This window comes from Anarhichas minor, unplaced genomic scaffold (genome assembly GCF_050575085.1).
Source record: "Anarhichas minor isolate MPS153535 unplaced genomic scaffold, ASM5057508v1 ptg000004l, whole genome shotgun sequence".
NCBI classification, from domain to species: Eukaryota; Metazoa; Chordata; class Actinopteri; order Perciformes; family Anarhichadidae; genus Anarhichas; species Anarhichas minor.
In genome coordinates, this window is record NW_027466450.1 from 5,215,192 (window position 1) to 5,235,687 (window position 20,496).

Consider the following 20,496-nt stretch of genomic DNA (forward strand, 5'->3'; position numbering starts at 1 on the left):
AATGAACACACACCAATTTAGCAGCCGGGAATGGAATTGATTAGTCTTCAACTTTTCAACCAAAGATGTTTTTAAACTGTCTTCACAGATGACTGACATACAGGAATGCATGTAACGAGGACCGCAGACCATACAGACCATATACGCCACGAAGAAGTGGAATATGTACAGTGCATTTTGATCATCCAAATAAATTCTGTATGTTTTAGCCATTAAATGTGGAGGGGCCCACTCTACGCCCATAAGATGAGATGGTATTACAGAAAAGCAAGTCTTAAAGCTCAATCTACAACATAAGGCTGTGAATCATCTTTAAAGCAGTAATGGAGTACAGTACTGGTAGTACTGGTTATTCTGGAGTGTTGTTAAGATGCATATGTCAACAATGGGCAATAGAGAACAGCTTGGCAGCATCCTGAAAGTCACATTCCTGAGCTGCACTTAACCAAAGAAGGTGTCTTTAATGGGGACCTCCAGTGAGCAGAGGCCTATAGACCGAAATGATGTGCTTGGTGTTGGAGCTGTTTACAGTAAAGGTGAAGAATGTGTCTTTGTGTCAGCTGCAAGAGAAAGAATGAACCCTCTTAAAGACAAAGCAGAAATGCATCAACCAGATAAGTGCCATAAATCAACCTTGTGTTATTGTTTCACCTATAGTTAAAAAGATAATTGTCGCTTATTGAGCTGTAGTGAATCTTCCCTGGACTCCCACATCAACTCTGCTCTCAAGACACCATGAAGGACTTCTGTATGCACAGACTTATGGGATAAAAACCCCTTGCAGACATGGCACTGGTCCACAAAATGACTGTCAAAGCCAGAAGCTGTTTTACTACCTTCCTCTGAGACTCTGGAGGCCCCAGTTCTTTATGAAGCCAACTTACTCTACATCAGCCCGACTCAAAAATTGAATATATCATCTTCCTGTCTGCCAGAGTACACCGTGCCACCAGTGTTTCCATCATTGCTGCAGTAAATGCAAACAGTGGGTAAAACTCGTAAATGTCAGATTCTGTTTAGCCAATCTGGTTATAGAGTGTGGCTCTTTGTCGGCTGAGCAGTGTGCTGCAGAGGCTTTTTAAAACCTCAGCCATCCGCTTCTTATAAATCACAACAACTTACACATCCCATCTGAAAATAATCATACCATTTCAGTGGCAAGATGATGAAGATGACAAACAAATCAAATCAAGAAGAATATATATATATATATATATATGTATATATAAATGTGCCAGTACCAAACCCTTGATCTCTGAAGAGTTATAGAGACACCAAACTGTGGGAGATAAATGCCATTAGGTATAGGATTATGCAGGTATTGTGAGACATCTAAGACTAATTAAAACTTGTGTCAAATAACCATATCTTAGAGATGACATGATCAAATTTGTTTGTATGACATCACAGTTGACGTCATTGAGTGGGATGCAGGTGAGCAATGACTGGAGAAATAATAAATGTAGTAAATAATATGAGATTTTATTTATGAAATTGAATTATTCACGACTAAAGTGTTTTGTTTACAAGCATTTTATACACCTGCACTAAGATTTAGTTTTCATGGAAACCTATTGGCTTGTTTTGTCTGTTCTGTTGTTTGTTCTTTCTAAGTTGGTGTCAGGTAGCGTGGGACAATGAAGGCTTTTCCAAAGGTACGAGTGCTACTGACCTTTTCTTCAATTATTATCATTGCAAGAGGTTTTCTTTCTTCATTACAGGTATCTGGCAGACAATACTTTGCAGGCTAACTTGCTCCCCATCCGGCCGACGGATTGAATCAGTAAAATCTATTTTTCTAAAGCCCAGACAACTTTATATCATTGAATGCCTGTGTCCTTGCAGCACCAAGCGTGACAAAACGTTTCTTCTACGGGGCCATCAAACTATATCTATCCGGTCATACTCACATGTAACTTATATTTACAGTGTTGGGACAGCAGAAAGAGACAAATTGAAGGTCAACAAGAAATCTGTGAAATCTCAGAGAGATGTTAAATTGTGAAACCATTTGGCCAAATACAGAGAGAAAATAGAAGCAAAGGGTATGTTGGGATAATTTGAAGAAGGGATTCAAAGGGTTTGGCAATTTATGACTTTTACACCATTTACGCAAACGGTGTGTCCCACATTAGGCCTTGTTAATGATTTCCACATGATACAATACACTGGTTATGACCAAACAGTGTATTACCCAACAAAGAACCTTGTTTGGTTTTTAGGTTGTGTTCACATAACTTCTTGTTATGACAGTTCCTTGCCCATATGAGCTTTGCGCCATCTAGAGCCAAGAAGGGGGAAACGTCTATTTTGAAGGCGGAAGTTTGACACCACAGGTGCATCAAGTTAACAACTGACACTAGTGTAAGACCGGAAGTGAGGATGTTTTGCATAAAATATTACTATTCGACACAGCAAGAAAAATAATATTTGATTAAAGTAATTTTAAAATGCTGACTTGTTTGACCTGAAAGATAGTAGCTGCAAATGTATTGACAAAGCAAAACTTGAATTATTTACTTTCTTCCTGTTTCCTTTTTATCCTTATTCCTTTGCTTTATTTTGAAGGGTATCGGCGGAAGTTGTGCTTCATGTTGTGGTTAACTGGTGTTCGCTGGCTGGCTGCATGCAGACAGTAACAGCAGCAACAGCATGGCTTACAGTGCGAAGATCGGTCCGTCCATCCTGAGCAGCGACCTGTCCTGTCTGGGCAGCGAGTGCGTGCGGATGATGGACTGCGGGGCAGATTACCTGCACCTCGATGTTATGGACGGGTTGGTTTGTCAGTTGGTTAACGTTAGTTAAGACAAGCTAGCACGCTAACTAGCGAGCCGATTGGAAGTTCAGTGCGTGAGAGCTAAAGTTGGCTAACACCAACAAGCTAAACTAGCTTGCCAAGAAGTTAAGCCGGGAAAGCCAATATTTATGTGACTGGATTTAAATGGCTTGCGTCTGTCGATAATGAGGCTTTCAAACCCTCAGGGTGTCAAACATTATAATGTCTTGCAAGTGTTAACAACATACTTCCTCCTCCTGCTTTCTGGTTTAGTCATTGTTTACCTTCCTCTTCACCTCTGCGTTTGTTTGCAACTGTTCACGCAAGACGAGAGGATTTCATCACATCTGCTTTTGCTTCCCTTTAAGGCACTTTGTCCCCAACCTCACATTTGGACATCCCATGGTAGAGTGCCTAAGGAAGTCAGTAGGCCAAGACCCTTTCTTTGGTGAGCGAGACTTACCTTAACCTAATAACCCCGTTGAATTGAATCCTGAATGCATCTGCTGTGCCGTGTGCAGTGTTGTGACAGTGATCATGTTGCAGACATGCACATGATGGTGTCTCGGCCTGAGCAGTGGGTGAAGCCCATGGCTGCAGCAGGAGCCAACCAATACACATTCCACATAGAGTCCACCACCAACCCTGGTAACCTCATCAAAGAGATCAGAGAGAGTGGCATGAAGGTGAGAACATCACGCTGCAGGCTGAGGCATTAGCATCAGTGCTGCATGTAAAAAAAAAATAAAAAAGTGAAATATTAGCATTGATCAGCTACATACAAAAGTGCTAAGGCGACTGTATTTTCTATGTCTTCATACTAACACTGTGTGAGCTTTGTAGGTGGGTTTGGCCTTAAAGCCTGGGACTACTGTGGAAGAGCTAGCACCTTGGGCTAACCAGATCGACATGGCTCTGGTCATGACTGTTGAACCTGGCTTTGGAGGCCAGAAGTTCATGGAGGACATGATGCCCAAGGTAAAGTCAAACCACAGGCAGAGGAAGGAAAAACAGGAACCATACACACCACCACAACATACATTTAGTCCATAGGATGTTTTTGATTTAAACTGTAGCACCGTCTGTTTTTTCCGTCCTACTAATGTACTAATTGTGTTGTAGCTATGGTGTTATGCATGTTTCAAGCTCTTTGTGTTATTTCTGTGCGTGTGTCCAGGTGAGCTGGTTGAGGAGTCAGTTCCCGTCATTAGACATTGAAGTAGACGGGGGAGTCGGCCCTGACACTATTCACAAGTGTGCAGAGGTAAGGGATTCAAGCGCGTATCGCTCACCTAAAATTCCGATCCAGTTTTGTGTGTTTTTAAGTAACTTTACGCTCATTCCTGCTGCAGGCAGGAGCCAACATGATCGTGTCAGGCAGCGCTGTCGTGGGCAGCGACGACCCTCGCTCTGTCATCGCTCTCCTGCGCACCGTGGTGGCTGAAGCAATCCAGAAACGTTCGCTGGACCGCTGAGGTGTCCTCTTTGTGACGAAGCTAACAGCCCATCCCAGCAACAGACTCAACACACACTTTTCTGGGGTTGAGGTCAGGGGTTAGGGTCAGAGCAGGGCACTGATGGCCTAATCCAAATCACTTTGATGTGAGTGACGCTGCACCGTGCCTCTACAAAACATTTTGAATTCCATCCTGTCCGACCACAATCGCCTCTCTGAACAGTTAACTGAATTTGAGTCTCATCTCAGCATGCGGGACATCCATTTGAAGACCGGAGCTGAGGTTATGCTTGTTTCACATATGTAAACATTCCAGAATATTGTTTGACACTGTTTTAAATTGATATTATGGAAATAAAATGGTCCAAGGAGCACTGTGTTTAGAAAATCTTCAGTTTCGCGAGTCATTTTCTGACTTCCATCCGTCTCTTTCAGCAGTTTGGTTGAAATGAACCATTCACAACTTGCTAAACTGCTCAGCTTACATATTGTACACTTGTAAATTCAATGAGAAATGCTTTTGCAAATTAAAAAGACTCCAATGAAGTGAAGTATGGATTCTTATAAGTTTGAATTACGACCAAATTGTAAAAGAAAATAGTGTTTGCTGGCCTATTAAATTAAATAACCCACTGATGTTTTTCATTCAGCATGGGGAACGCAGTACACACTTACACATTATCACTGATGTGATGGTACATTATTATTATTTTGAGGTAAAAAAAAAAGAATCCTCAGAATATATCCCTTGTAATGATGTCTTTAGAAAAGGAGGCATACAATCTGTGATAATGAATGATAATCTGAAGTGAAACCAGAAGATTATATTCAATTGTTTTTATATTGCCCCATATCACAAATTTGCCTAAGAGGAAATCCTCTGTCCTTGGACCGTCACATCGGGGAAGGAACAACTCCCCCAAGAAACCTTGAACAGGGAAAAAACTATTGAGCGCTTCCTCTCCCAGGATGGACAGAAGTGCAATAGATGTAAAACTAGTAACTATGTAACTACATACATTTACCTAAGTATTAAACTTGAGGGGGAAATTGTACTTTTTACTCCACTACATTTCATTGACAGCTAAAGTTACTAGCTACATAGCAAAATGAGATCTTTTAATGATAAGTAAATGATGCTCTTAATTCTTCAGTATTTTACTTACAACTTGAATGTGGGATATAACTTGAAATATGCATAAACCAAGCTGCGTTACTGACTTTCACTCCTTTTTCATACACTAGATGGCGAGTCTGGACAACAAGCATAGCTGCTATCACCTGGGGGGCTCCATGTCAGTGTAAGAAATCATTTGATTAAAGTGTTAGCATTTATTATTCATTTGTAAGCATAGACAAATATTTTTACACAGTTCTAGATTAGAAACGCAGAGCTGTAATCTATAATGCATTCAATTCCGTAGTGGGAACAGCGGCACTAACAGCGTTGCAGAGAATCGGCTGCAGAATGAGTGCCACTGTTGGGTTGTTTGGCAAAAGGATTTGAAACTTAAGTGTGTTGTCCGACTACAGTACGTGCATACCGAGTGTTTCAACTTTTGCCCGTTTTCCTCAGTCAAAATCATCACATTAATAAAGTTGTGTGTTTTTGTTAGTCAAGTGAATCTCGTGCAGTAGCGCTGCCACTGACCATTTAATTGGAATAGAAATAAATGAAATTTAGTGAGTTTCCAAGAATCAATATGTTATATTGCATTCGTTGAGCCAGACTGAGATAGAGAAGCCTTTTTCCGGAGGACACCCAGAAACGCCACAGACATGTGTGCAGCATCCTCATCTCTTTGAGAGCTGAAAGAATCCCCCCTGTCATCGAAAATCACCCATGACATACTTCCAACTGCAAGCAGCTCGCTCTTAATAATGCAGCATACGTCTTGGAGGCAATTCACGGACCAGTTGAAATATTGATGCCTGAAATCTGTATTTTCATTTCAACGTCACATATAATGGCAGATAATGTCATCATTTTTTGCCCATCCGATCATGCGTTAGAGAGGCGCACACAGGGTTTTGTGCATGTGACGAGGGAGTTTGTGTATAATACATGTGTCTGTGGCACCATGAGGGAACGTCCTGTGACAGACTCGTGTTCTAATAGATGATGACAGGCGTTTTGTATGCCGGTGTCACTGCCGCCTCGCAAAGACAGGGACACAATTCAATGCGAGGGAGCAGTCGGCACCTACACACGCACCGCGCTCCTTAAGCCATGTCGCAGTCTCATCATCAGTTAATTGACAGTTCCTCTCTCCAGATCACCTTGCACTGTTTACGCGCCTGCTCGTTGATTTATTATAAGACTACATATGTAGAGAGGGAAATATGAGCAGCGTGGGGACAAATGAAAGAGTCAAGTGCATGGAGGATGTTCATACAGTGCGAGGCACGGACATGTTTCACATGCTGGGCCCTAACTTATACATCAAAGTCACTCGTGAGAGGCTGTGGTGCCATGGCAACTATATCCAGGTACTGTCATTTGCGGTTAAAAGCAGTAATAGCTTGGGGATGGCAGGGACGGAGAGAAGAATGATCAGATAACCATCGGCACTTGGCTTTTCCTCCTGATCACCTGTGTGAATCCCTATGTCTTTCACAGCATGCACACACACACACACACACAGGGAAGGGGGGAGAGAGAGAGAGAGAGAAAGAGAGAGAAAGAGCAGTTATTGAAAGTCCAGAAAAGATTTTAGACCAAAAATGAGTCAGACAGCCGTCGTGTGGAGCTTTTGATCTTCAGAGCAGGGCTGTGAGGGAATGTCTCAGTGTGCAGACTTCAACAGAGTACCGCAGGTTGAACAACCCCACAGTGACGGCAGTCAGATCACCAAACAGCAGGTCCCTTGATGGACCGCAGGAGCTACTACTCACTCACAGGAATCATCCAAAGATGCTGTTTGAAGGAGCTGTTTTTCCCAGAGGAACGTGTTTTTTACATTTACTCCCTTATTTATTTCTGCTCTGCTGCCGTTCATTTTGGTCCTTGTGTTCCCTTCTGTGTTCTCTTTGCCTCCATGACTCACCCTTCCCCCTCTCCGGGATCATTATATAGCAGAATTATATCTTTGTACTTCTCACCTCATCTTCAGCACTAAAGGCCCATTAGTGACGTCGCTTCGCCCTCTCATGCTCATTCATAATTACTTGGCTTCCCACAGGAGAACAAGATGCACATCGCTGATTAGCTCGCTGTTGTTGCCAGCTTTACTGATGCATATCCTATTGTCTTATTAACAATTAAAAAACAACTTGCTTAGAATAACATAACAGAAGATCTCTTTGCTTTGCCCTGCAGCATGGTGGGTTACTGTACAGACTCTACTGTATATGATGGATAACTGAGCTGTGGTTTAAAGAAGGGGGCCAGTGTCAAAGGGCAGCTATCAGCCCTGCTGCATGCTTCTCTGCTGTGTAAAATGCCTCAAGGCATATACTGTGTTATGCTATGAACTTATCTTTTCCTACAGATGATAATTATTCCTTTGCTTGTATGGATCTCTTACTATACAGCCCAGTTATACAGAGCCACTATACAGTTGGGTCCAGGATGAGTTCAAGGTAATTAAAGTCAGTACTCCATCCTCTTAGATGTACAATATATCAAAGCCAGGTTTTTAACGACGTGGGTGTAGGGATGGAAATGTCGGTCGGTCCACCACTTTCTTCCAGATTTAAATATCTCAACATCTATGCAGATATTAACAGTCCCCATAACATAGATGTTACTTTGAAGCTTGATCCTCTGACTCCTCCTCTAGCACCACCATGAGGTTGACAGTTGTGGTTTCGAGTAAACTATTTGATTGATTTCTAAGATATCTTCTAACATTCATGTACCTGAATCTTTGTTAATCCCCTAACTGTTTATTAAGCACAACTATCGGGTCAACATCTTGATTGGTTCAATAGTCTGATTTATGATACCTGCTAAACTCAATCTCATCCCCATCAACCTCCGCTGGACTTTGTGCTCGGTGTTAATTAGCAAAACAACACTAAAAAAAAAAAAACACGTATTTGGTGAATTTAGTAAATGAATGTTAGCATTGTCATTGTCATTGTGAACATGTTACCACAGCACACTGTTAGCATTTGGCTTCCGTAGCATGGCCGTTTACTCATGCTTAAAAACGCCTCAGGGATAGTTTCATCTGCTGCTGTTCACTGAAGCTTCCTCTGGTAAACCCACCCTTAGATAGTGAAAAGTCCTTCATGCATTGACCAAGCTCGAGATCAGCTTTAGTGAGAGAGGTCAGGACAAACCGGCCTTGGCAAATTTCCCCTAATAAATTATACATTTTAGCAAAGGTCATCCCACCTATCAGGTATTTAAATGTTCATTTAAATTCTCACGAAAACAAATAAAACAATGAACGCCTGGGACGGTTAATTAGCTCGATGTCTGAATCTCTAGGCATCGGCAGGTTCCTCAGAGAATAGAGAGACTAAATGCAGGTCCCAGGGGAGCGTTGCTTTAGTAGCAACCTTTGCATCAGTTTACTCTATCGTAGGAAGAGCCAGTGGAAGTGCACACACAATTTTAGTGTTTATCAATTATGGATAAATGGAGAATATTCCAGTGTGTGTGTATCAGTTTGTGTGTTTGTACATTTGTGCATGTTTTTAATCAATAATGAATGATGTGTGGGACCACCAGTATTTGTGTTGTTTTTATGTCAGTAGGTGTCTTGTGTGTTTTGTGCTCCACGTGAATCATGTGATTCCCTTCCTATGATAATCAACACCAAACTCTTTAACGTTTTTTCCAATGAACAGCCTTAACTAACGGGCCCATAATACAACAATTGATTCTTTTTTTCCCCTTGCATTATTTATACAAATCACACAGCCCTCGAGATTACCGACTGCTGCTAATACATCAAGAGAAAATTGCAGTGCCATTTGCATCAGTACAGGTGGTACATCTGTTTCTCTATACTTTACTTATATCATGTAGAGGAAAACCAGTGCGCTACTCAAGATGTGATGTTACAGTTTGTGTATTAACAAGATGGCTCGCTGTTCTCATTGACTCACACTTACATCACAGTGAGTCATACCACACAAAGCAATGTGAAATCATACAAAGGTGAGTGCAACAAGCTGCGCGCAGGCCTCAAAAGACTAGTCACACTCTACAAGCCGGTCATTTTGTAGCCTTGCCTCCCTTATCTTTTTAACTCTAAGAACTTATCCTATTAATACATAGTGGATGCTGAGCATTGTGTGTTTGCAGGCCAACTTGTTTTTTTGTACACAAGCGCTATTCACACCTGTATGCTGTTCATCTGGATACCAATCTTCATGGTTTCTTCTCTGTGTCCTTGATGTGATGCATCCAAGCTCACCACAGTGAAAGCAGGAGACGACATGTCCTGTCCTTGCATTGTCTTCGGCGCTTCCTCTCTCACTGGCAATAAATCATAATCTATTTGCCTGACTGCTGCCCTGCTGCTCTGGATCGTTAAGTACTGTCTGCCCATGTGTGCCCTCTGGTGTCTGCATCCGCATCAGCGAGGACCACAGATTTGTGAGTGTTGCTTACTTTTATGCAAAACAGATCTTCCCTCATAGGGTGTGCGCTTGAGAAAATGGGAGACAGAGAACAGAAATCGGCGGGGAAAGTGGGACAGTGCTCAAAGCTTGAGGATTCAGTGTTTTTTTTTTTTTGCATCCTGTGAAGTTGTGACGGAGCTGACTGACAATAACATCAGCGGTATCAGTGTGCCTGCGATTAGCGCCGGCAGCATCAATGCATCTCTGAATGTGGGGGCTCTTTTCAGTCAGGACAGATTGTTTTGTCACGAATCGACCAAAAGCTCTTTCAGGGGGAACCTGTATCAGCATCACAACCCAGAAAACAATCCAGCAACTCCACAAGCACACACCAAACAGATGTTTCTTCCAGTGAATGCAGTTTTCCCTTTTGTGGCGCCGTGATTTATTGAATGGTTGGCAGCATTTGTTCTTGGCTTCATTGGGTATACGTGCATCGATATGAGTTAATATGAATTCATGGGGAGAAGGAGTCAAAAAGCAGTTTATGAATGCCATGGAGTGGTGGAAGAGTGCAGCTTAATGCTGTGGAGTTATGTGGGTACGTGTGTGTTTAAAAGAGAGGCAGGAAGAGTGAGCAAGTCCATCTGCATTGGATGAGTTATGAGTGGTGAGATGTGATTTGCTGAGGTTGTCAAAAAAGTGCCTGGTTAACTTGCAGGAGGCCTTCTAAGCATTATTTATCCCCAGACATGCTGACCCAATCCTTCTCTCTCTCCCACACACACACAACTGAACATGCGGAATAATGAAACTCTCGCGTTGAGGGGCTCAAAGGTCCAAATCCAACATAGACTCAAAAAGACCCTGCCGCCTGCAGGGCATTGACCTTGAGTTCATGGTTAAAGCAGAACTAGACGAGTGGGAAGGATGCTGGTAGTATTTAAATATATCAAGGTTGTTGTGAGAAAACTGGATCGATATGTTGTTTTAGTAACTAATCTCCAAGTTGGTCTCCAATTGATCTCCAAATAGAAATGCAAAAAACGCATATAGTTGGAAGGAAAACAGGAAGAAGCACTGAATGTATTTTATTGCAATAAACTGACAATAGCAAAGTGCCTTTTTAATGGCCACGCTGGCAACTATTTGAATAACCAATGAAAAAATAAACAAACAATGGTCATATAAAAAAACACATCACTGAAAATAAAGCACCACTGGCTGAACTGAAAACATCACCACAAACTATGTTACACCTAAATCTGGAGCCAGCACACAGCCGATACATGCAGCCCTCAAAAACGCAGCTGCAACACTGTCACGTTCGGGGGAATCTTGGGAGGCAGCTATGGATGGTGTTAATATTATTACAACCCCCCCCCCCCCCCAAAAAAACCCACCAGAGTTCAACTGTACAGCCCCAATGATGGCGGCAGCGCAGTGACATGATTTCCATGATTTTAAGCGTGTAGGAATATGTGATTTAAACACCGAGGCCGAAGCAGCTGTTCAGTGGCACCATTTCCCAAACCTGCATCTCTGGGAATGTTCAAGATTTATAAAAGGCAATCACTCAGCCAATAAACACGCTCCTGTAGTTCTTTTTTTTGATTATAAATAACTGAAATTAGCTCCCTATTAGCATTTACTGCTAATGCAAATAATAAGATATGCAACCATTGCTGTCAAATCACAGAAGAGCTTTTCCAACAGCTCCATCAATTATTCCTCGTGATACTCGGGCCGGAAAAAAGGAACAGAATGGCTTCCCTGCAGCTTTGATATATATATATATATATATACACACACACTTTGACTTGCAGTAGCATCACATCATATAGCAACAGGAGGCTAAAGACAGTTTACAATAGAAAAAGAGAGGTAGTCCACACACTGACTATTGCAATTTAATGAGGCAACATCGTGACCACGAAGGTCTTTGTTAGGCAAACATCCTTATGTGAGAAAAAAAAGGCAATATGTACAAAGAAAATGACAACTCCACCTCCAATGAGGAGTTCACAACATACTATCACAAACTCGGTTTTTTTCTCACACTCACAATCACAATATTGTACATTTTTCTGTCATAAATGTGTATTTTACAGTATATACGTATATATTCTTCGGCTACTAACCAGCTTTAGCATAGTTGCCGTGTGAGGTTATGAATAGTGGATCACTTTTTGGCGTATAGGAATGCTCTTCAGCATCATGTGTAAATGCAGCTGAAGTTGTCATTTTATGGGTTTTTTTCTTCCTCTGGATGTTTGACATAGAAAGACTGTGATGGTGGAAATGTTGCCTCATTAAGTGCTTGCGAGCAGGCAAAATGCAGTGTGTGTAACACTCGTCTTTGTCTACTATGTGCCGCTTTTGTCTGGCACCTTGTACCCCCCTGAAAACACTTGTAAACACACGGTTAGTAATGAGTAGACCGACAGCTAATTGATGGGCATTTCCTTTGAAGACGGAATTCGCTGCACGTGCAGAACATTTCTTACTCCCCTGACTAAATAGCACCAGCCTTTACTCAACGTGGAATAGTGGGTGGTCTGCTTAAAATGGACCGGTTACCTCGGAAAAAAACAGTGAAGGAAGTGGAAATCACAGAACGTGGTGGTTCAGCGTCAGTATCGGCTACGTACTTTTTGACATAAATCTGTTTAATGAAGTGCTGCATAAAAGCAAACATTAAAAAAGACAAATATGAGCAATAATATTAAACACGATCTCCACAACAGCCATTCGTGAAACGGATTACTTCACAGGTTTCAAAGGGCATCTGGAATTGGCAGTCAAATATTGTAGATGACGAGGGACTGGGCTTTTTGTTGACTCTTGGCTCAGGAAGTCAGGTGGTGGTGGTGGTGGGGGGGGGGGGGGGGGGGGGGGGGGAAATTGGGCACTGCCATGTCACACAAACACAATGCTCAAAGAGTTAAAAGTTTACAAAACATCAAAATTCCTCCTGCAGTATTGTCATGCAATATACATGTCGACACGATTGAGACAAGTTTCTCCAGAGTTTTCATGTCCGGTCTGGCAGTGAAAGGGTTAGGCCCAGGTCGGGGGTGGAGGACTTCACGCCTGGCTGATGATGAATTCCAGGGAAGGGGACACAGATTTTCCATCCCTTCTTTCTTGCATCAGGGGAGCCGAAGGATTTACGCCTTCGGCTACAATCCGTGATTAGAAGACGTCGTAACAGTTCGCTTTCAGCCGTCTTTGATCAAAACGTCCTACCTCCGTGTTTACATCACATTTCACTAAATAAACGCGACTCAAGCAAAAAAGCATTAAGTGAACTCATTTCTGTGACTCATCTGCTCAACTATTGTACACGTAAAGCCACAGTAACTTTCATTATAGGTATAGATATACAGTGTTTTGACACTGACCAAACTCGACAATCTGGTATGAAATGCTACAGACTGCAATGCGCAGGACAAATCTAGCATTTCTACATCTATCACATTGCCAACACACAGGCTATTGACATAATCGGCTTGGTGCAGTTGCCTGGCAACACAAGCAGCAGAGTTCTTAGAGAATTTCAAAGCAAAAATAATTTTTTTTTTCAAAGCTATGCAAAGTAGTAAAAAAAACAATAAATAGAAAAATCTTTAAAATAAACACAAAAGTCAAACATTTGCCCCCCGAACGTCGTTTTGTTTTCATATGGTGTGCATATTACATGAAGTGTTTTCACTACACATCTACACACAGAAATATCCAGTGTGGCTCGTAACAAATCAAAAGTCCTTTTCAAAATCAATCTGCATCTTCTGCTATCTTTAAGGACTGGACGAAGCGGTCCTACTGGGCGACTTAAAGAAATGTGTTACTCAATAACCCCGACTGTGAAATCTAAGCAGGACAATTCAACTGATTTAACACGAGTGTAAAAATGTCCCTTTTTGCCCTCAAGGACCATAAACCCACAGCAGGAGGTACGCAGACATATTTACAATCTGCTTCAAAAAAAAAACAATCAGCTTTCTGACTCGCTTTAAAACTTCAAACATCATCTGCAGAGAGAACAGCATGGAAATAAGGAGGTCTTGGCACTGAAAAAAAGAAAGAAAAATCTCTTATTTAAAAGAACGTATACCCTCAGCAGGAGAGCGCTGTTCATTTACAACCCCACCATTTCTGACGTCCCTCCCTCTCCTTCTCTTGTTGTCTCTTTTCGGAGGAGGAGGGTGAAGAAGAGTGGAGCAGTCTCTCACGAAGGCCAGAGTGTCTGGCAGTGTTAAAGTGGCGCGAGAGGACCGGTTTCTGTCTGCCAAGGCAAATTCATTGTGGAGGCAGGTGGGCCAACACACATCCTCACTTAGGACACAGACTTGTGTGTCCTTGCCTTTGTCTCTATGCAGGCTGGCAACCAAGTCATCAGCCACGGACTGAGTCAGTGGGTGCAGAGAATCACTATGGCAACCAACATAGTGGGCCAGGCTGTGAGACTTTTTTGGCTTCCACTCAGTGCCGGAGTCGATTATAGAGTTCGTTCTCTTAAATGCTCTTCCCGGTTTGGCCAATGATCTCAAGTGCACAATTTTTTTTTTTTTCCCTCTCTTGAAAAATAGACAAAATATTTAGAGTAGTAAAAACAAAACGCAGCTATGAGTGTCACAGAAAACAAAAAAAACGAGAGAGGCTCCTTCAAATCGCACTCGCACAATTAATCGTGCTAACATGGCACACGCATTCGAGTCCACGCACACACAGAGGTACGCGCACACACACACACACACACACACACACACACACACACACACACACACACACACACACACACACACACACACACACACACACACACACACACACACACACACACACACACACACACACACACACACACACACACACACACACACACACACACACACACACACACACGTTAACATAAAACAGACAGCCACCAGGGTAGGGATTGTTAAACTGACTAATTAAACACATCAGTGAACGACAGTAAGGTCTGAAGGTGGAGTACAGATCTGCTCCCTGACATTGTGTTGGCTGGATCCTCGATGTGCGTGAGGCACGGGGGACTGGGGGGGGGGGGGGGGGGGGACTTGGGGGGACCCTCGCTTAGTCGACAGAGCCGGGGTGCAGGCTGAGCGCAGGTGGGTCCAGACAGGTGGGGGAGTAACTGAGGTGAGGTTCCTTAATCCACAGGAGGGGGGCGCCGTTCTTGCCTTCTTGGCTCTTGCTGTTGTTGCGGCTCTTATAGCGCACAAGCAGCACGGCGATGAGGAGGATGCCGAAGATGGGGAAGGGGTAAAAGAAGACAAAGTAGAAGAGGGAGTCGTTGGAGCACACCACCGATTGGAGGGTGGACACTGTTGACGGAGAACAGACAACGGTTAGTTCGGTCCTTGATAAAGTCCTGAAGAAAATGAATCACTGAAAGATGTGTTCATATAGCATGTGGGATGCACTTCTTACAGTTCACAGACACTGGTGAATGAATCTGTTTGACATCTTTAGATCAGAGCACTTTTGACACTGGCATTAATCACTTAGCTTTAATGCTTAACAGCAGGCGGCCATCTCTGGCTGCTGCTTTTAACTGAGCTTCGTCCTATCTTTAAAATAAATGCTGCAAGTGGGGAAGCCATATCATCAGAGGATGACATATAGAGTACCTGAGAGCTCCTTAATTGGCCCATAATATTCTCTAGTTATGTATACTGTAACACAGAGGACCTGTTAGGATTGGGCAATACGACAATAGTGAGACGAAACATCCAAAGACGCAGAAGTTAATTACATCTTGTGCTATCTGTGAAGAAGCTCCCCGGTCTTAAATTGCCTGTATAATATTAGAAGACAGCCATGGATACAAATATAGTTTTGTCACAGTGTTCATTTTCACCTGAAGCTTTGAGGATTTAAATAATTAAGGACTTACCTTGTTGCATTACATTGACGATTGTGAACCCAGAGTTGTTGGTGGCCAGGTGGTACCACGCATTGCGGGGGTTGAGTAGCCACTCCTGTACATGGCAGTAGTATCGGCCCGCGTCGGTCGGCCGCGCTCCTTGAATGGTCAGGCTGTACTGGTCGGAGGTCATCCTCTCAAACTGCAGACGGGAATTTGGCCCCGGCTCCTCTCTGGGGCTGCAGTTTCCATTTCCAAACACGGCATCGTGGCCGATGGAGAACACGCACTCTCCCTCCTCCTGGTCCGGCTGCTCGTCGTCATCATCCTCGTCTTCGGAGCGCTCCACGTACCAGGACACGGAGAAGCGGGAGTCTTTGGACGACTGGGAGGGAATGCTGCAGCCCAGCCGGATAGAGGCAGACTCTTCCACCGTCACGTTAGACTCCAATTCCTCCACCTGCAGTCGAATCTCTGTGGAGGTCCAAGCATGTTAGACAGAGAAACAGATGGGGGCAGACAAAGTGGAAATGTACTAATGTGTACAGTATTTCTTGGGGCATTGCAATAAGAGCACCAAATCACAATGTTCAGTCAAATTTACATTAACTGCGACTTTTCTGGAATCTATTTGAACAAGAGCTGAGATGGCTAGTCGATTCATGGATTAGTTACAATTTAATTGGCATCTATTTCGATAAGCAATTAATCATTTGAGTAATTTTTCAACATTTAACGATAAGAACTTCTCAAATGTGAGGTTTTCCTGTTTTTTTTTAAAAACATCTGTGTTTTGGACTGTTGATCAGACAAAACAAGTGGTTTAAAGATGTCATCCTGGATTCTGGGAAATTGCAGCAAGCACTTCCACTTCAAATTTACACCACACACAAGCAGCAAATGGTTCAGCAAACAGGGACACCAAACCTTCAAAATGTGTAAACAGAGGACAAAAATAAAGAAATCCCACAGTGATGCCCACAGCTATCACCAGTCTTTCAGCTTTCCAGCAAGGTTAGATCCTACCCTGAGGCCAGCGTGTCTGTCTGTCTGTGTGGGTATGCTACAACCCTTTAGGGGTGGAACAATGCCCCAGTTTCACTGCAGTAAAAAAATAAATAAAAAAGAGATGCCAGTGAAGACCTGGCTTGCTTGGGCTGCTCACACACACACACACACACACACACACACACAGTTTGGAAGGGTCCTCTTGTTAAAGCAAAATGAGAAGCAGAAAAGGACAGCAGGAGAGCAGAAAATAAATAAGCGAGTTCTGGCACACATCTCCGCTCATCTCTCCGCCCGACAGGCTGATTTCTGGATGGCTTCCTGGGCGAATGCATTTTTTAGCACCTTTATGAATATCCATGATATTTACACAGCATATTCTATTAATCGCATGTAGATATTTATGCATCATTAAAAGTAAAAACATGTACGGTCACGTACACTATACTTGCCATCCAGTAAGCGTTAAATATTAATCCAGACCCCCTGGTGAGCTTCCACAAACAACCATGTGTTAGCTTTTGACTAACTAAAGCATGAAAGCAATCAGTGTCTTACACAAAACAAATATAAGGGTGCACACATGTTTTCAAATCTATGCATTGGTATGGGTGCTGTAGCTCAATTAATTGTTTGAGCAGCTTCACCGTCTACATAACTAGCCTTTTCCTTGCCCTACTGGCTTGTGACCAGATGTTTTGATCCTCACATTCTCGTTGGACAGATGCCATAACAGGGATTTCACTCTGCATTTGAAACAGGACACCTGAACAGATGAACAGCGCTCTCAGAGACGTCTGTGATAAGTCCCCCTGAGTTCGTGTGTGGAATAGACTCATACAAGGATGGGTTGTTATCATCATTGATTGTAAAGGAGGCGTTTGTAATTATGAATATGTGAATATGGGCTATGGGAAAAATAAGACAGAAAAAGAGTGTGCTTAATACTACAGCCATGAGGTAAGACATCAGGGTTTGGGTGGCAGTAGGTACATCACGGCTTTGAGCGCTCTGAAAGTTTTTGAGTACTGGACAAGAGGATTAGGTTCTCCGTCTGAGCCAGGCTCTGCCCTCTGGCATGGCACATAAGAACTGGCATGACTTCAACCCACTTTTTGCCACCTGAGATCTAAAGTCATCAGAGCGAGACGGCCTTGAGCAGAGCATGTGGGAGTGGTGAGGGCAAAGCAAATTAGAGGAGGTGGGGGTGGGTGGGTTGACAATGTCTAAATGGTCTAAAGCAAGGCAGCATGTGGGGCTAAAGTGGCAGCTGATGCTTACCTGCAGTGGGAATAAATAAGCATTTGTTTAAGAAAACAGCAGTTCGAACCGCTCGCTTACCTGGCTGTCTGACCAGAACCTGCGTGAACCCCGAGGACTCCCGGGAGAGTCGATACCAGGCTCCATCTGGGTCACTCAGCCACTCTTCCACCAGGCAGTAGTATGTCCCAGAATCGCTGTTCTCTGCCCTGTTTAACGTCAGCGCGTAGAGACGGGTTGACAGCCTCTCGGCCTGGACTCGACGCCGCAGTCTCTCCTCTTCTGCGTAGGCGCCGTACTCGAAGGCCCCCGAGCGCTCAATCCTCAGCAGGAGCTCGTCAGCTTCTGACCCGGTCGCGCGCCTGACGTACCACAGCACAGCGTGCTGGGAGTCCTGGCTGGTCTGGGAGCTGATGGAGCAATTGATCCTGACGCGACTATCCTCCAGGAACACCTGGGAGTGGTTGGTCTTTTGCACTCGCAGCTTGCTCTCTGCAAGGAATCAGGAGATGGAGGGGGGGGGGGGGGGGGGTTCAGGAGGGAAGGTAAAAGAGCAGACAGTCATTCCTTTGGGTGCAGGAGAATGTGAGCACCGGCGACAGGTGCACAATGCAGTTTCTGTTTTTGTGACAGACGACCTGTAGCTGGGTTTATTTCTGGTGGCAGCAGGGCAGGAAAAGATAGTGGCGCGTGGGTGGGTGAGGCAGGTGACAAAGGGAAAGAAAGAAATATGAGGGAAAAGAGGAGGAAATGTCAGGCAAATCAAAGCTGAGGGGATGGTAGGTCTGTGGGTATCAAAGTAAAAAATGTAAGCTAAGATGCAGAACAGCAGAAGAAACAAGGGTGAAGGAGAGGGGGGTGGACTGTGAAGTTCAGCTGTGGATATTATTAGGTAAGATACAAGAAAAAAAAAACAGTGCAGGAGGTCTGATAGTCTGCCAAAAAACAGGAGGAAACGGAAGGAAGAAGGAACCCATTCATATAAAGTCGGGCAAGGATGGGAAGAGAGCAGATAGGAGAGGGAGGAGATAATAGAGAGGTGTGACAGAGATGTCAGGAGGAAGCTGAGGCTGCCCTGAGTGCTGTGACAGGATTGGTTACAGTGACATCGGTTGTGGGATAGGATTAGCTGCAGGTATATCAGGTGTGACCATGACCAGGGCCTCGCTGTCAAACGCTTGGGGGGGAGGATTAGTTCACCACAGGGAATGTAGAAAACACACACAAACACACGGCCCTAAAACACAGGAAAGCTATTCACATCACACAATCCCTCAAACATGAGATTCATAGATTGTTTTTCTAGAATAAATAAGATTTGTTCCAAACAATTATAATCTCTGGTGTATTTACCTGCTCTCAAACAAATATCACACAGCTTGAATAAATGTAGAACAATCACACGCGTGCATCTCTGTCAACAAATGGAACCATCTTTGACCTCAGCGATAACGACTTGATTGGTAGCACTTTCTAGCGTTGGTACGCTGGCAGCGAGCCAAGAGTCGTTTGTTGGCCGAGGTCAAATTGGGGAAACAAATTCACTTAATTGATCGTAGCGGCGGACATTTAACTGCAGAATGTCTTCCAGCCCTGTCCCACAAAAAGGAGAGATGAATGCCTATTTTAGGGTGAGAGCCCCGATGTCTGCCAGAATTGTCCAAATAAAACACACATCGCACAAATACAACAACCTACAAAGATCCCTTTTATATGTACGTTTGCACAAGAAGCACATCAAATGCAGCCTTTGATACAATTCCTTGTATGTAAATCGGTTTAACAAATATACTTATTTAGGATATTTCAAGTGCCAAAAGCTCTCACCACATGCTTAGTCAGATTCAAACTCTCATTCACGTATTCTTTAATCACACTCTTTCAGATTTGGAGATGTGAATGCATTTCATTTTGACAAAATTCTTGTACTGCTTGTGTTTAGACAATGTTGGCTTCTTTTTTTGTAAAAAAAATGGGTTAATATTTAAAAAAAAAAAAGTATTGTTGGGGATTGGTACCCCAACTCTGGTATTATATTAGTGCGACAAATTGCAAAGGATATCCAGCCTTGTTCAGGAATATGCACATGTAAACTGGCACAAATCTGACCCAATACAAAACTCTTTGTGTAAAAACTCTTTGTTATTGAGTAAAAAGCCTTTCCTGCATTCTAAAACAACCCCTTCATCTCCCAATTTCATGTCCGCTCCTAGCTCACGCTAGGCTGTAATATGACGGACCGACTGACTGATCAACTGCCTCGGGTCACAGCCATCTGGCCTGGGAACCTCACCCTCACAGATGCTCAAATGACAGCGGTTTGTGATTCTGCATATTTGCGTTACACATACAGTATGCACACACTTAGTCGCATTCAAAAGATGCACGGCTGCAAGGCATCGCCAGACCACCCTGTTCGAGCAAGCGTCTGAAATGAGTCGTTAACATTGCCTCGGTACCCACTAGAGACTTGGTAGGAAGCCTGACAATCTCCGCATCCGGAATTACTGCCGAGCCTGCGGAATCCTGGCAATCTTTTCTTTTTTTTTTCTTTTTTCTTTTCTTTTTTATACAGGAGAATTA

The 20,496-nt window shown here is 43.4% G+C and overlaps 2 protein-coding genes across 2 annotated transcripts in view; one reads left to right on the top strand and one right to left on the bottom strand.

The window, feature by feature from the left end:
- The first annotated feature begins 2,608 nt into the window (after positions 1-2,608).
- Positions 2,609-4,620, top strand: rpe (ribulose-5-phosphate-3-epimerase). Its single transcript, XM_076107101.1, has 6 exons — positions 2,609-2,774; positions 3,145-3,224; positions 3,323-3,462; positions 3,620-3,754; positions 3,954-4,040; positions 4,129-4,620. Exons 1-6 carry the CDS (start codon positions 2,653-2,655, stop codon positions 4,249-4,251), a joined length of 687 nt encoding a protein of 228 aa, XP_075963216.1. The 5' UTR covers positions 2,609-2,652; the 3' UTR covers positions 4,252-4,620.
- Positions 4,621-14,852: 10,232 nt separating this feature from the next.
- igsf3 (immunoglobulin superfamily, member 3) overlaps positions 14,853-20,496 on the bottom strand; it is a 47,537-nt gene continuing 41,893 nt past the window's right edge. Inside the window, exons 8-10 of the mRNA XM_076111884.1 lie at positions 17,995-18,405; positions 15,676-16,119; positions 14,853-15,103 (exon numbers count right to left, since the gene is read on the bottom strand). Of these exons, the coding sequence (XP_075967999.1) occupies positions 14,853-15,103; positions 15,676-16,119; positions 17,995-18,405 (1,106 nt within the window). The remainder of the gene's footprint in view (positions 15,104-15,675; positions 16,120-17,994; positions 18,406-20,496) is intronic.